The 15,670-nt window shown below is 47.4% G+C and overlaps 1 protein-coding gene across 8 annotated transcripts in view; it reads left to right on the top strand.

The window, feature by feature from the left end:
- Nucleotides 1-15,670, top strand: part of Chid1 (chitinase domain containing 1) — a 35,114-nt gene that overhangs the window by 1,391 nt on the left and 18,053 nt on the right. For 3 of the 8 annotated variants that reach the window (XR_015687480.1, XR_015687481.1, XM_087660178.1), the window contains exons 2-8: nt 2,489-2,522; nt 5,513-5,666; nt 7,486-7,635; nt 8,088-8,220; nt 9,467-9,511; nt 10,303-10,409; nt 11,648-11,709. Coding sequence is in view for 4 of the 8 variants with exons in the window: in XM_087660178.1 (XP_087516304.1) it covers nt 5,547-5,666; nt 7,486-7,635; nt 8,088-8,220; nt 9,467-9,511; nt 10,303-10,409; nt 11,648-11,709 (617 nt within the window). In the remaining 4 variants the exon portion in view is untranslated. Of the gene's footprint in view, nt 1-2,486; nt 2,523-5,512; nt 5,667-7,485; nt 7,636-8,087; nt 8,221-9,105; nt 9,512-10,302; nt 10,410-11,647; nt 11,710-15,670 lie in introns of all 8 variants that reach the window. The other 5 variants (XR_015687479.1, XR_015687482.1, NM_001047854.3 and 2 more) reach the window with 3 other exon arrangements.

The raw sequence follows: 15,670 nt of genomic DNA, 5'->3' as shown, positions 1-15,670 counted from the left end.
GTGGGGCTGCCCCTGTGTTGGTCTCATCTGTGAATGGGAATAACATTGATGCCTGCCTGAAGTCCTGGGCTGTGGAGAAAACCTGTGGGTAATTCACCAGGTTTGGCTTGCAACATACGGTCAATAAATGTCACCTGGGGTTGTGATCATCCTGCTTCTTACGTCACCTTCATTTCCAACCATACACTCACCCACCTGCTCATATGAACAGTTCACTCCAAAATTTGTTCTCAATAGTGAAAATGTAGGATAACCATCATACTTGCTATAAGAGCAGTGAATCTATTAAGAGAACTGAGAGGGGGGCTGGGGATTTAGCTCAGTGGTAGAGTGCTTACCTAGGAAGCGCAAGGCCCTGGGTTCGGTCCCCAGCTCCGAAAAAAAGAACCAAAAAAAAAAAAAAAAAAAAAGAGAGAGAGAGAACTGAGAGGGCTGAAAGTGTGGCCCAGTATTTTCTTAGAATATGGGGAGCCATGGGTTTAATTCCCTGGTTCTACAAAACTAATAACAGGCAGTGATAGTAAAAGGTACTTGGGGCACATCAGTTGGCATCCCTCAAATCCTGCAATACCAAAGCGGGAGCTTGGTCTGAGGGTCAAAGGCCATCTCTTCGTTGTTGTTATTGTTTTGAGATAGGGTCCTCTGTAGCCCAGGGTGGCCTTGAACTCAGCTTCGTAGCTAGAAATATACAACTACATAGTATAAAAATGACCTTGAACTCTTTCCACTTCCACCTCCCTAGTGCTGGGATCACAGATGTGACCCACTATACCCCATCTAAAACTTGTTCTTTTAATTTTTAAAAGAATCGTTTGTTTTTATTTTATGTTCACTGGCATTTTGCTTGAATGTATGTCTATGTAAGAATGTCATCTCCTGGAACTGGAGTTGCAGACAGTATGTTACACACATACATGACCTTGAACTCTGGTCCTCTGGAAGAATAGCCAGTGCTCTTAATCACTGAGCTATTTCTCCAGTGCCCTCTTCCCCATTTATAGTTTCAACAACTTTATTTTTATGTGTATGTGGTTTTGCCTGCATGTATATATGTGCTCACAGAGGCCAGAAGAAGATGGTGAGCCGCCATGTAAGTGCTGGGAATTGAACCCAGGTCCTCTGGGAAAGTAGCCAGTGCTCTTAACCGATGACGCATCTCTCCAGCCCCCTAAAGTTAGTTCTTCAGAGAGATCCGAAGTGGACAGTGCACCACAAAGTAAACGATTAACTTTTTTAACTCTGCATATGCACAGCAGGTATGTACACACAGTTTGCACACATTAATGCATTTCTTTTTTTTTTTTTTTGGAGCTGGGGACCAAACCCGGGGCCTTGCGCTTGCTAGGCAAGCGCTCTACCACTGAGCTAAATCCCCAACCCCACATTAATGCATTTCTTTGTAAAAAGCACCAGACATTTCTTGCTTTGAGTCTGCTTGAGAAGCATTTGAAAGCTTCTGCTATGACTTTGTCAGCCTCACCAAGATAATCCTCCCAGTGGGGAATGATTTATACCCCCAGAGTTACAAGAAATATAGCATGTTCTCCATTGTTAGCTTGGTATAAAGATGGAGCCAAGACTCAAGTAGGCCAAATGTATAACATTCTACCCTGTGTACAGGGTGTACTGCCCAAAGGACTTTTATTAATGCGTGGAGACAAAACACTTTTTGATGTAAGGATCCTGTGAGACCCTAGGAGTCTGCTCTGTGAAGAAAATGATGGAGAAAATAATGGTTATTAGAGCAGTGGGCAGTGGGAGTCATGGAAGGTGCAATAGCTTGGACACCCTTCATATCATAACCCATGACTCACCCATGCACACCCTAGTAGTCTAGAAAGTTGGGTCACGGGCTGGGGATTTAGCTCAGTGGTAGAGCGCTTACCTAGGAAGCGCAAGGCCCTGGGTTCGGTCCCCAGCTCTGAAAAAAAAAGAACCAAAAAAAAAAAAGAAAAAAAAAGAAAGTTGGGTCACTCCCCACTCTATCTTTCAGACAGGGCTTCTCTGCATAGCCTCAGCTGTCTTGAAACTTGATCTGTAGACCAGGCTGGCCTCAAACTTAGAGATTTGCCTGCCTCTGGAGTGCTAGGATTAAAGATGTACACCACCACCACCACCCAGTCTTGGAGATTCACATTTATCCACATCCACTAGCAACATGGTGGTGGTATTATGTTGATTTTGGTTCTGCCCTACTTCCATACACAACCTAATGGACCTATCTTCCTCCATGTGTCCAGATAGCCCCCACCTTTTTGTGTTTTGGAGGGTTTTTTGTTTGTTTGTTTTCGAGACAGGGTTTCTCTGTATATCTGCCCTGGCTGTCTTTGGAACTTGCTTTATAGACCAGGCTGGCCTTGAACTCATAGAGATGTTCTTGCCACTTTCTCTCGAATGCTGGGATTAATTGCCCAGCTAGGGCCCCACTTTTTTTTTTTTTTAAAGGTTTATTTATTTATTTTTTTTTTTTGGTTCTTTTTTTTCGGAGCTGGGGACCGAACCCAGGGCCTTGCGCTTCCTAGGTAAGCGCTCTACCACTGAGCTAAATCCCCAGCCCCTAAAGGTTTATTTTTTAAAACACACATAAATGTTTGTGTCTCTGTATGAGCATCTGAGTGCAGGTTTTTATAGAAATAAGAATAGAGCGTCGGGTCTCCTGGAACTGGGGTTATAGTGGTTGTTAGTACCTGGTGTGTATGCTAACAGCCTATCTCAGGTCCTCTGCAAGAGCAGTATGTACTCTTAGTTGCTGAGCCATCTCCTCAGCACATCCCACCTCTCTTTGGTGAGTGGGTATTTGGGGTTGTTCCCAGGGTCTCATGCATTCTAGAGAAGTGCTGGATTACTGATCTATGTTCCTGACCCCCATTTCATTTTGAGGAAAGGTCTTGATAAGTAGCCCAGGCTAGTTTAGAACTCTGTAGTACAAACAGGTCTTAAACTTTAGATTCTTGTACTTCAAGTCCCAAGTAGTAGGATTATAGGCCTGGGCCACCGACTGGGCTTCTGTCCCCCTTTCTTCCTGTAGGTATAAAGTCATACATAGGTCAGGGGATCAGGAAGTGTTTGGCAGAGGGACTTTAGACAATGTGAACAATGACCAGCTGCGATTCTAGGCAACAGATAAATTAGTAGAGACTCAAGATCACAGGGCACCTGGACATACTCTCAGTCCTGGACTACTTACATCAAGTTTCTTACTTTTTTTTTTTTTCCTTTTTTTTTCAGAGCTGGGGACTGAACCCAGGGCCTTGCGCTTGCTAGGCAAACGCTCTACCACTGAGCTAAATCCCCAACCCTAAGTTTCTTACTTCTTTCCTTCTGTGACCCAGTTTTTTACCCAAGGGACAAGAAGCCTGGCTTATATAAGAACTCAGACCACACCAGGAGCAGTGTCAGAGAAGTGACAGCAAAAGGAAACAGGAGGGAAACAAGCAGTCAGCCAGGAGGTCATGGGAACAGGCCTGAGGGCATCAGGGCGGACCTGCCTCTAAGCTACTGCTGATGGCTCACACCCTCCTGGCTGGGCTTTCTGGAGCTTCTGGCATCCCTAGGTGCTCTTGACTACAGGGGAAGCTTTATTGCTCACCTGTTGGGCAGTGGGCTGGGTCAGCCTCCACAGAATGTTCCTGAGCTTTTGTAGCCCCCTCACTTGATCTGGTAGACTGTGTGTTACCAGGGACATGAGACTAGATGGATACATTTCTACATTCCTTGTCTTGAAGTCCCACTGAGGGAATGACAGCCCAGGTGGGCTGGGTCTATCCGGAATTTCCTAAGATAAGCGAATTGTGCAACTAATGAGAATTCAATGCAGAAAATAGAAATAAAGAAATCACCAGTAGTTCCCTATCTGCTTCTGGTTTTGCTCCTTACATACTTTTTTGTGTGAGCACATGCACATAAAAACAAGAGTGTTAGGCTTATGGTGGTGGCGTGTGCCTGTAATCCTGCCACGTGGGAGGCTGCAGCATGAGGATCTTGAGTTGGAGGGCAACTGAGATGTTCTAGCACAATCCTGCCTCTTACAAAGGAAAACTGTTCTGTGGAAATGCAGCCTGTGGTGGTTTTGTTTTGGTCACAGGCAGTCATAGGCACCTCTGTGCTTGTCTATGTTCCAGTGTCGGAAGTGCTCAGTCCCTAAGCTTGGTTCCTGTGTGTGGGACAACCTCAAAGTGGAACTTGTAAAAGGAAGGAAGTGTATGGTGGACACTGTAATATTTATGGCCACACTGTCATTCACAGAAGCTTTTCCGAGTTGGAATTCCCACTTAGCCCAGGAGTTAGTTGTTTTCCCAGGAAGCATTCTTTGTAACCCTTTACATACTGAGTGAAGACACCATCTCACGTCTCATCTGTGTTTGCTTCTTTTGTTTCCAGGGCTCTAAGTAGCTCAGTATTTGAAATTTGTCCCTGTTTTTATAGTGTGATCTTGTTTCCTGGGATGTCTTTGATTCTTTGTTTGCTTATTTACTTTTTAGACAGAGTGTCATGGCAGGCTGGTTTCCATACCCATAGCTGGCCTTGGAACTCCTGATCCTCTGGCCTCTAACCACACTGAGTTCTGGCCACCGCACCTGGTTTTTTTATTTGTAATATTTCTTTGAGTATTATGGATAGTTGTGGGTAGGAATTTGTCAAATGTCTCCCAAGATAAATTTTTCTGACCAACTTGTCTTTAAATTTGCTTTAGATTTCCTAAATAAAAGTTTTACATTAAATATTTTTAAGTTTTGAGACAAGGTCTTGCTATGTTGCCTCAACTAGCTATAAGCCCCTTGGGGTCAAGCAAGCTTTTTGCTTCAGTCTTTCCAGCAGCTACAATTATAGGCACTTAACACAGTACCCAGCTTTGAAAGTTACACATTTTAAAAAAATTTTTAAAATTTTTATTTCCTGGGCATTGCTGTTTTGACTGCATGTATGTCTGTGTGAGGGTGTGGATCCTCTGGAACCAGCATTACAGACAGTTATGATCTGCCATGTGGATGCTAGGAATTGAACCTGGGACCTCTGGAAAAGCAGGCGGTGCTCTTGACCTCTGAGCCATCTCTCCAGCACCAAAAGTTAAACATTTTTAAATAATAAACATTGATGATACTCTCGTTTGTATTCTCTCTCCTTATCGATATATTTGAAAAAGGCTTCTCTACCCCGGGACTACATAAGTAATTGCCCATTGTTTGTTCGAGTACCTTCTGTGGCCTCATTATTTTATACTTCATCCCCATTGTTGCTGAGGTTTCTTTTGATTTGAGGGGAATGCAGGAGCCAGTTTTCCTAGATAGTTGGGTGTTTGTGGTCGGAAGGACATCTTTGGACAGCCTGTGGTGGTCCAAGGGTACCTGGCGATCCAGGCAGAGAAGCCTTAAGTTGTAGACCTTTGACTTCAGTGACCAGGGCTGGCCTAAGGGCACTAAAGATTCAAGCCCTATTAGCATAAACATATTTGTCTAGTTTATGCTACATCTCTGTGCTAATCGTCTGCCTTCATGTACTTCTCTTTCTGCAGCCCCCTAGACCCAGAGATTGGTTCCTGCTGTGACATGCCTACCATGTGGCCACTTCTTCATGTCCTCTGGCTTGCTCTGGTCTGTGGCTCTGTTCACACCACCCTGTCAAAGTCAGATGCCAAAAAAGCTGCCTCAAAGACGCTGCTGGAAAAGGTAGGGAATCTGAGGTGACCACAGTGGCTAAAACCTAACCTATCCTTTTTGGCTAGGATCTTTGTGAATCAGGACATAGGAGCGTCTTGGCTCCCAGCCTTCTGACAAGCTAGTGGCATCCCAACATGCAGCCTGCGTGGCTCTGGGGATGATTCTTGTTAAGATGTGGGTTTACAGCCATTACCTTCCCTGCTCAGATTCCGTGACCTGTGAGTTTCCATCGTCTATCTCCTTATCTGCCCCGTGGTTGTTAAATTCTCTCATCTTTACAGCCCAAGTTGTGTTTCCATCCTGGCCCTTGTGCTGTTCTTTTGGAATATTCCTAGGGATTGCAAACCCAAGGTTTGACCCCCCATCCAGCTTACTCCTTAGGCCCAACAGTTCCCATGCTGCTGGCCAGGCTGCTGACACAGGATTATACCTGTGGCCCAGGCCCGGAGTTAAAGATGCTCTGTGCCTTGGAGCAGAGAACCCATACAGTGGGCGTCTCTGTCTATGCTGGGTGGTTTTATGTTGATTTGATGAAAATTAAAGTCATGTGACAGGAGGGAGCCTCAATTAAGAAAATGCCTCCACACCAGGATGGTGGTGGTACACACCTTTAATGCCAGCACTTGGGAGAAAGAAATAGAAGGATCTTTATTATGAGTTTGAGGTCAACCTGATCTACAGAATGAGTTCCAGGACAGTCAAGGCTACACAAAGAAACCTTGTCTTAAAGAACCAGGGGGAGAAAAGCCTCCATAAGATGGATTGTAAACAAGCCTATAGGGCTTTTCCTAATTATTGTGGGTGGTACCATCCCTGGGCTGACAGTCCTGAGTTCTATAAGAAAGCAGACTGAAGGCTGGAGAAGGTTAAGAGCACTGACTGTTCTTCCAGAGGTCCTGAGTTCAGTTCTCAGCACCCACATGGTGGCTCACAACCATCTGTAATGAGATCTGATGCCCTCTTCTGGTGTATCTGAAAACAGCTACAGTATATTCATATACCTAAAAATAATAACTAAACTAATTTACTAGTTCATTTTCAAAAAAGAAAGAAAGCAGACTGAGCAAGCTGTAATGAGCAAGCCAGTAAGCAGCGCCCTCCATGGCCTCTGCATTAGTTCTTGCCTCCAGGTTCCTCCCCTGTTTGAGTTCCTGACCTGAATTCCTTCCATGATAAACAGTGAGGAACAGTGAGATGGAAGTGTAAGCCAAATAAACTCTTTCTTCCCCAAGTTGCTTTTGGTCCTGGTATCTCATCCCTGCAATAGAAACCCTAAGACAGTGTCTCTCACAGAAAGACCAGGAAATCAAATGCTACTAGGGAAGGCTGAGCTGGGCCCCCAAAGAGTGAACATAACTGGCAAGGTGAGAACCTGATGAAGGATTTCTAGGAGCAGAGGTCAGGGAGAGGCAGACATACTAGCTTCCTGGTCAGGGGACTTGGCATGGCCAGTGGAATAGCATGTGTTTGACATGTCCTTAAATGTAGGACCTGGGATACCTTGATGAGTATCTGGTGGTTTCAGTGCTAAATATCAAACTTCATATGCAGAAGGAGCTACTTCTGCCAGATCTCCAGCCCAAATAAAGGGCTGAATAGCCCTGGAAAATGCTGCTGTGCTTACTGGTTGCTAGAACCCTCCTGAAATAAGTCTCTTACTGTGGCTTAATCCTCTACCCACAAGAGTAGATCACCAGTGCCATGTTAATCCAGAGACATGGTCCGAGCCTGAATGGAACAGACTTGCTGCTGTCACTGTTGCTTCAAATATCATGTTCCATGCTGAGAAGATAGGTCACATAGCTTGTTCCTCTCCCTTTTGTTTCAGACTCAGTTTTCGGATAAACCTGTCCAAGACCGGGGTCTGGTGGTGACGGACATCAAAGCTGAGGATGTGGTTCTTGAACATCGTAGCTACTGCTCAGCAAGGGCTCGGGAGAGAAACTTTGCTGGAGAGGTCCTAGGCTATGTCACTCCAGTAAGTCAAGAGTTTTGTGGTGCAGAACAGGGCTGTCCTTGTGGCTGGTGTTCTGCTCTCCATGGCTGTAGGAGACTGTAGGAGAGATGCTAACATGAGGATGTCAGAGGGAAGGGTAGGAGGGTTTTCTTGGGGCTTGCTCCTTATGGCTTCAGGTGACCCCCATCATGCTTCCTGAGTGAAGAGGAGGGCTCTAGTGCTGTCTGGTTCACAGTGGGGGCTTGTAGAGCCCTGGTGAAGGAACATCAGCTCAGACCCCAGACAGTGGGCTGCAGTCCCAGTAGTTTTGCAGAGTGGAAGAGGGAAGCCTAGGCAGGGGACTGGTGACAGCTCAAGTCCAGCACTGTGATACTGATGGCTGTCCTGGGCATGTCCAAGGCATCAAGTGACAGCATCACAGCAGTGCGGGTATGTATTACTTGTTCTCTGTCTGCCCTCTCTTCCTCTGCCAGTGGAACAGCCATGGCTATGATGTTGCCAAGGTCTTTGGGAGCAAGTTCACACAGATCTCACCAGTCTGGTTGCAGCTGAAGAGACGTGGTCGGGAGATGTTTGAAATCACAGGCCTCCATGATGTGGACCAAGGTTTTTCTACTTCCTTTTTATCTATACTTGCCTTGAAGGCTGAATATGATAGTGTAAATGTGTCTGTGTGAGTATAAAAGTGTAGACTGTGTGTGTGTGTCTGTGTGTGTGTGTGTTTGTCTGTATGTGTGTCTATTGGTCTGTCTGTCTGAGTGCCTGAGAGTATGTTGACTCCGATTATGTACTTGTTTTGTTTTGTTTGAGACAGGGTCTAACCATGTAGTTCTGGCTGCCCTGGAACTCCAGGCTGACTTTGAACTCACAGAGACTCACCTGCCTCTGTGTGGTGCTTGGATTAAAGGCATGCACCACCACAGCTGGCTAGGTTATGTATTATGACTAATGAGTATCAGTGTGAATATATATAAATATATCAATTATGACTCTGTTATACGTCTCTAATCCCAGCTACTCAGGAGGCTGAAGTAGTAGAATTACAAGTTCAAGACCTGTCTGTGTGTGACTCTGGATGTGATTGTAGGAGTGTGACCTTGAGAGGTATCAAGAGTGACCAGGTTATAACTGAGTGTGAATGTGATAGACATGTAGTTTGCTGTCTTGTACCACACGGCTGGGCTCAGAATGAAGCCAGGTGTGCAGAGTGTGAGGAATGGCCTGCCAGGTAAAGACAGTCCCTAAGGTGGTCACATGGTGAGGTCTGCAAGGCTGGTCAGCTACAGGGAGTGAGATACTATTCTGGAGATGACAGATTGAAGGACACTGGGAATTTGAATCTTTCCTTTCCTTTCTGACTCTAATGCCAAGAACTGTCCAACATCCCTTCTCTTGAATGTCAGGACTGCATGTAAGTGTATGAAGGCAGGCTCTGAGTGAGCTGTGCAGCTGGGCAGTGAATGGTTGGCTCCCCTTTTTCTCTCTTCCTAGTGCTCTGCATTTGGTGTCCAAAGAGAAGACAGGCTGGATCAGGACACTTCAGTGATGACACACACTGTTGGAAGGGACCTAGATAATCTACACAGCTGAACCACATTTGGCCTCTGACAGAATTAACAAAGAGGGTTGGCGGGTTTGGAGTTCTGAGACCAGGAGTGGTTTTTTCCCAATGCTGTGACGATCTGGGGAAGCTAATGGGAAGAAGGGAGTGGGGCAGGAAGAGGGAGTGGAACAGAGTGGAGGGAGGATAGGAGTGACTGTGAGGTTGCCCTGGGCCAGGAGAGGAGTGAGGAATGGTCTAGATCTTTGGACTGCACATAATGCCCTCTACTGTCCCTTTCGTCTCTGACAGGGTGGATGCGAGCTGTCAAGAAGCATGCCAAAGGCGTGCGCATAGGTGAGTCCAGTGGGCCTGGGCATGGTCAGGAGAGCAGCCTCAGCCATACCATGTTGATAGCACAACTTCCCTGTGGGTAGACAGGTACCTAAGGTCCTTGCATGTTCCTTCCCACCTAGACTGTGCTACATGAGGGTATATCTCTCCCCTGAATGCTCTGAGTGCTCAGCTGAGCTTGGCCATCAACACCTCCCTCCTTGGCTGGTGATTTTCCTGCATACTGTTCCCTTTTCCTTCATTCTTCCTGTCTAGCCAGTGTTATTGAGATTCCTGGTGCCAGACCCTAGGCTGGGCCTAAGGGTGATATTGCCCCTACCCTGCCTGTGCCTCTGAGACTCATAGCTGGTATGGGAAGGAAAAATTTCCCAAAGAACAGCAGGAACCTGAGGGCAGCAGAGGAAGCATATGGAGCTCAGGCTTAGAGGAAGCTACTGGAGGCTCAGAAGCAGTGACAGGAGAGGACTCATCATTCCACCCTGTGGAAACCATCAGGTCAGAATGAGGTAGACAGCACTAGCAGCAAAGACCCAGACGAACTGGGGGTCTAGCCCAGCCAATTTCCCAAAAGGAGGGCCCAGAGGTTTTTGTTAGGTTAGCATCTCCTTATTCCTTCCTTCCTTGTGCCAGACTGTGTGAGCATAGGATGTCTGCACTGGGTAGATCCGTGTTTGCTTGGGTGACCTCCCTGCTTGTCACTGGTCTGAGTGGTCTGGGAGCCAAGGGAACACTTTTGCAGACAAGGAGCAGCAGAGGGCAATTCAGTGTTTCTGTGTGTTCTCTCCTGCCACCAGTGCCTCGGCTTCTGTTTGAAGACTGGACTTACGATGATTTCCGAAGCGTCCTAGACAGTGAGGATGAGATAGAAGAGCTCAGCAAGACTGTGGTACAGGTGGCAAAGGTGAGACCTGTGTGCTGCTCAGGACCTCAGGGCTCAGACAAAGCTTGAAGCATCAGCCAGCAGACCCCTGCTCCCCAGACAGGCTGTGCAGTCTGCTCCCAACTTCTCCCCTTGTCTTGCTTTGCTTCCCTCTCTGGCTGGAGCTCCCAAAGGGCCCCCACCTGGAGCCTTCATTTGTTTGTTTGTTTGTTTGTTTGTTTGTTTGTTTGTTTTTCAAGACTGGTTTCTCTGTGTAGCCTTGGCTATCCTAGAACTCGCTCTGTAGACCAAGATGGCTTCAAAATCACAGAGACCCACTTGCCTCTGCCTCCAGAGTGCTGGGGCTAAAGGTGTACGCCCCACTGCTCAGCTCCTCTTCTTTTCTTTTTTTTTTTTTTTTTTTTTTTTGTTCTTTTTTTTCCGGAGCTGGGGACCGAACCCAGGGCCTTGCGCTTCCTAGGTAAGCGCTCTACCACTGAGCTAAATCCCCAGCCCCTCAGCTCCTCTTCTTTAACACATTATTTATTTTTCTGTGCATGTGTGTAGAGGGGAATGACACAGCACGTGTGTAGAGGGTAGAGGGCAGCTTGCGGGACTCACTCTTTCCTACCATGTGAATCAAACTCGGGCTCTCGGGCTTGGCAGAAAACTCCCTTACCTCCTAGGCTATCTCGGTGGCTTTTTTTATTTACAAATTTTGGGACAGAATCTCACAAAGCCCAGGCTGACTTTTGAATTTATTATGTAGCTGAGGCTAGACTTGAATTTCTGACCCACCAGCCTCTACCTCCCAAGTCTGAGATTATAGGTAGCATGACCTGGCTCCTCTTGCTTGACTTTTTCCTTGGGTATCTTTGTATGCACCCCATGTCTTCCAGGGTGGATAGCATAAACCCCACTCAGGCCAGACCTCCTCTGGCTAGTAGCTTTGGGAGTTTCAGAGGTGGGAAACTTTTTATCTCTGGGGCCAGAAAACTTCCTTTGGCTAAAACTCCATAACTTCTGGAGGTGAGACCATCCCTGCTGGCCATCAGGATGCTTGGGCTACTGCAGGGGTGGAGAAGTGTGGGCAGCTGAACACCTCTGCCCTTCTGGCTACTGTGGCATACCCCCTCCCCATGCTGCCTGCTTCAGAGGGGCTAGTCTTGCCTCATGAGTGACTGGGCTACTTTGCCATGTGGGCCAAGCCAGTGGTGTCTCTTTTGTCTTACCCAATCCTCCTGGATCCCCCTTTCTCCTCCTCTGCCCATTTCTTTCAGAACCAGCATTTTGACGGCTTTGTGGTGGAGGTCTGGAGCCAGTTGCTGAGCCAGAAACATGTGTAAGTTGGGATGTGGGCAGCTGCTTTGTTCTCTTTCTGGCCTCTATGTTTGGAGAAGCCAGAGGAAGGACCAAGGGAGAGAGAATCTGTCTGGAAGGGCCTTCCTTCCCCAGCCTCTGGGCTCTGGGGTGGAGATGGGAAACTATAAAAGATGGAGGCCCACCCAGAGAAGCCATGAATAGCCATGGGACTGGCAGCTTGCCCTGACCACATCACTGTGCTAGTCTGGAGGCCCTTCTAGGTTGGCTAAAGAAAGTGGGGGATCCTCACCCAAGAGAACTGAATGAGAGAAGGGTCGATAGGTCTATGCTGTAGACATTCAGCTTGGACCCATGTAGAGATCTCCTCACTGAGCACAAAGGATACTGCCTGGGACATTAAAAAGAGGCTGATTGAGTGTGGCCAACACCTGGGGTGTGATGGTCATAGTGCTTACTGGGGAAGGAATGTCCAAGTACATAGGAGCCATCAGTCTACGGGGAGGAGGCCGCAGAAGGCCCTTATGTCTCCTTACTGCCACAGTACCAGCCAGCAGCCAACACACCTTAAACTCACAGGATCCAACTACCCTTTGCCAGTGAGACCAGGAAGGAGGGAACTGTGCAAAGTGCCAGCAGCTCCAACACAGCCTGAGGCTGGCTATAGTACTGAGGAATGGCCTCTCCTTGATCCTTAACTCAGGTTATTTGGCTCCTGAAACAGCTACCTTATTTAGCTCTGCCAATGGGAGTTCTACCCTTTAGAAGATGACACAAGAAGATCTTGCCCTGCATAGGACTGGTGCTGTCTGGGTACACCCTTAGCAGAGGTCTACATGGTTCATAGCAGTTGTTTGGGCCGTAGTGGCTCTGGAATCTGCTCCACCTCCTTTTTTTACATAAGGGAGTTCTGATTGTGCTTTTTAAGCCACAGCTCAGAATTGGCTGAGCCATTTACTGTCTCGGAGGTTCCTCCTTCCCCTTTGTTATTCTTAGAGCCTTTGCTCTATGCAGAAGACTGTAGGTCTCAACTCTGTCCACTTGGAGGCAGCATCCCCACACGAACCTCTTGTAGCCTGCAAAGGAGGTTCTGGTGAGGTGAAGTGCTGTAGGGGTGGGAGTGAGGAGGACATTTGATGAAGGGATGGAGCCGTGAGGGTGTGCCAGGTGTGACTGGGCCTTGCCCTTGATGAAAGACCCCAATCAGAGACCACCACAGGGGGAGAAGTTAGTGAGAATCTTCTGCCTGCAGTACCCCTGAAAGGACCACAGCTCTGGCCTCAGAGTCAGCCCCAGAGTCTTGGCCATGTCACGTCTCCAGACCCAGCTTTGTGTCCTTACTGGGCAGAGGGCCCCACCAAAGCTGACTCCACTGCAAGCCAGCCTTTCTTTTAACTCTGGAGACTACAGATGTATTAATCAGAGATTTGCTATAATTTATTTGTGTTTCAGCACATTAAGTAGGCAGTGAGACACAACTGCATTGTGCCTAGGCTCCCTCCCAGTAGCTCATTAATCTCAGATAGGGAGGTCCAGGGTGGGAGTCTCAGAGTCTGCAGTAGGAGATGTGGCGGTGGGAGTAGCCTCCATGATCCTTTGTGCTCAGGGGACAGACAGTGCAGAGCTATTTGCAGAGCAGGACACTGGCCCAGGAGGAGTCTAGTTGTTGTACGACACAGTAGAAATATTTAAGGAGAGTGCTGCTCTGTTTGTCATTTCCTGCCTCCCTTTATCTATCTTGGATTTGAAAAGCCAAGTCACATGTTTGGTACATATGTGTTTGCCTTTAGTAAAAGGTGATGATAGGGCCCATGACTCTTGGTCTTAGGAGGCAGCCAGTTGTCCAGCTTTCCCAGAGCATAGTGGATGTGTCAAGGAACTGTGTGATTTATCTCTGGGGACTTTTCTTCAGATTGCCATATGTCACAAGTATCTGTCATGGTAGGAAAGGCTATGCAGGCAGCCTTTAAGGCCACCTAGTTTTGGGTTCCTATTAGAGCAGATCCTGCCTAGTATCCTGGTCTTCTTAGGCTCCCCATCAAAGACTCTCTTCAGGGAAGGTGCCAACCCCCTGATCCCCATGAAGTAAGTTAGGGCCCCTAATGTATGTAGTGCTATGGGCAGCAGTCTGGCTTTAGCCAGCCCAATTCAGGAAGCAATTCCATTTACAGGGCTCATCCCAGCAAACACCACAGGTCTTACGTAGTAACCTCTCCAAAATGTGGTTGGCAGCAGTGGCAGGAGAAGTGATGGCTGCTGGAAACGGAGTAGACTTTTGGGCATATCAGCTCTGTAGTAACCTTGTCTCTGGAAGATGCTGATCCCTCAGCAATATGGAAGAGAGCCTGCCAACCAAGTACCTATATTCTCTGCCCCATTGCAGTCCCATCCCAGTGTACCAGTCCTAAAGCTGGACTCAGTGGCTTCCGGTCATATACATTGGCCACTTGGTACAGGCTCAGAGATATGTCACCTGCAGGATCTATTGGCTAAGTCTTTTTTTTTTTTTTTTTAAAGATTTATTTATTTATTATATATAAGTACACTGTAGGTGTCTTCAGATACACCAGAAGAGGGCATCAGATCTCTTTACAGATGGTTGTGAGCCACCATGTGGTTGCTGGGAATTGAACTCATGACCTCTGAAAGAGCAGTCGGGTGCTCTTAACCGCTGAGCCATCTCTCCAGCCCCTGGCTAAGTCTTTTATGAGCTAAGTCTACTGCCAGACCCTGTCTGGGGTACGCTTATGGAGTCCCTGTGTCTAGAGTGGCTGTAGTGTGGGCCCTTGAGAGGGATGAGTTAGGCTCATACTTGTCTTCTAAAAGCCTCAAAAATTAGGCACCTCTTAGTCCTTAGGTCTCCTACATATACACTGGAAAAAGATCACCCTGCTATTGTCCTGCAGTCAGGCAGAAGGGTCTTCCTTTGGTGGGGTTGGCTTTCCATATTCCTCTGTTACTTCAACACGTGGGCAGCATTCTCCTGGCTCACCTGCATAAGAGATGTATTGTACCTGCACCCTGCAAAGTGTATATCAGACCAAAGAAGGACAGACAGTGGGACTTAAGTTCCCTTTAGCCGCTCATCGCTAGATTTGTCACACTGGAATCACTGATACTTAGGTTGACAAGTTATAGCTCTGTTTGGGTCACATCAGGGAGAATGAAGCCATTGCTGTCCACAGTTGGCTCTGAGAGGACTCTAGACTGTCTGCAGAGATGTACTAGGGGCAAGTCTCGTGGCCATTAGGGACTCAGCTTTGGCTGTGCAAATGTAGGACTTGTCGACCTGTTTGCAGATGAAGCTGTTCCTGAAGGTCCAGCTATGCAGAGGGAGGGAAGACTTTCTTTACAAAGAGATAGTAGAGCTTCCTTGAGTGAGCACAGCATAGCAAGCCTGACCTCATAGCAGTTGGATTGTGTCAACTCCTTTAAGATGGTCACCTTCAGGGACAAAGCTGGTGTAGAATATGTCACAGGCAGTCCACTAGAAGGCTAAGGAGTGGGCTCCCAGGACATGGGGAGGGAAGCAGACATCTGTCCTTGAGGTATACAACCATCTGCCTCCTCTACCTTGTCTGGTTTCCCCATCTCTTGCTCCCTGTTCTCTTAGTATCGACTTGAGGTATTCTGCACCGTCTTCCTTCCCTACCTGGTATGTTGCTCAAAGTGTTTCGTAGTAGTCCATTGCCTGAAGATGACTAAGATTTCTCTGGGTCAGTGTTTGGCCCTTCAGTGCCCTGAAAACACCACTTTTCTGGGGATCCCTAAGTATGAAGAAAGGCAGGTTCAACTGGGGTACAGGGTCTCCTTTCCCTCAGCTCCCTCATGGGTTCACACTGAAGAGTGGTACAGAAAACCCTGTGAAGGACTTGTAGTTCTGCAACAGGGCCTAAGGCTGGGGCTCCATCTCTTGTGTTGTTGATGCAGTAGATGTCAGGGAGCCCCACAGTGCTCTGGGCTAACCTTGCTACTTGGTTCTT

This window comes from Rattus norvegicus, chromosome 1 (genome assembly GCF_021556685.1).
Source record: "Rattus norvegicus strain SHRSP/BbbUtx chromosome 1, alternate assembly SHRSP_T2T, whole genome shotgun sequence".
Classification (NCBI taxonomy): Eukaryota; Metazoa; Chordata; class Mammalia; order Rodentia; family Muridae; genus Rattus; species Rattus norvegicus.
The sequence above is the reverse complement of the archived record's forward strand: the minus strand, read 5'-3'. Positions and strand labels throughout refer to the sequence as shown.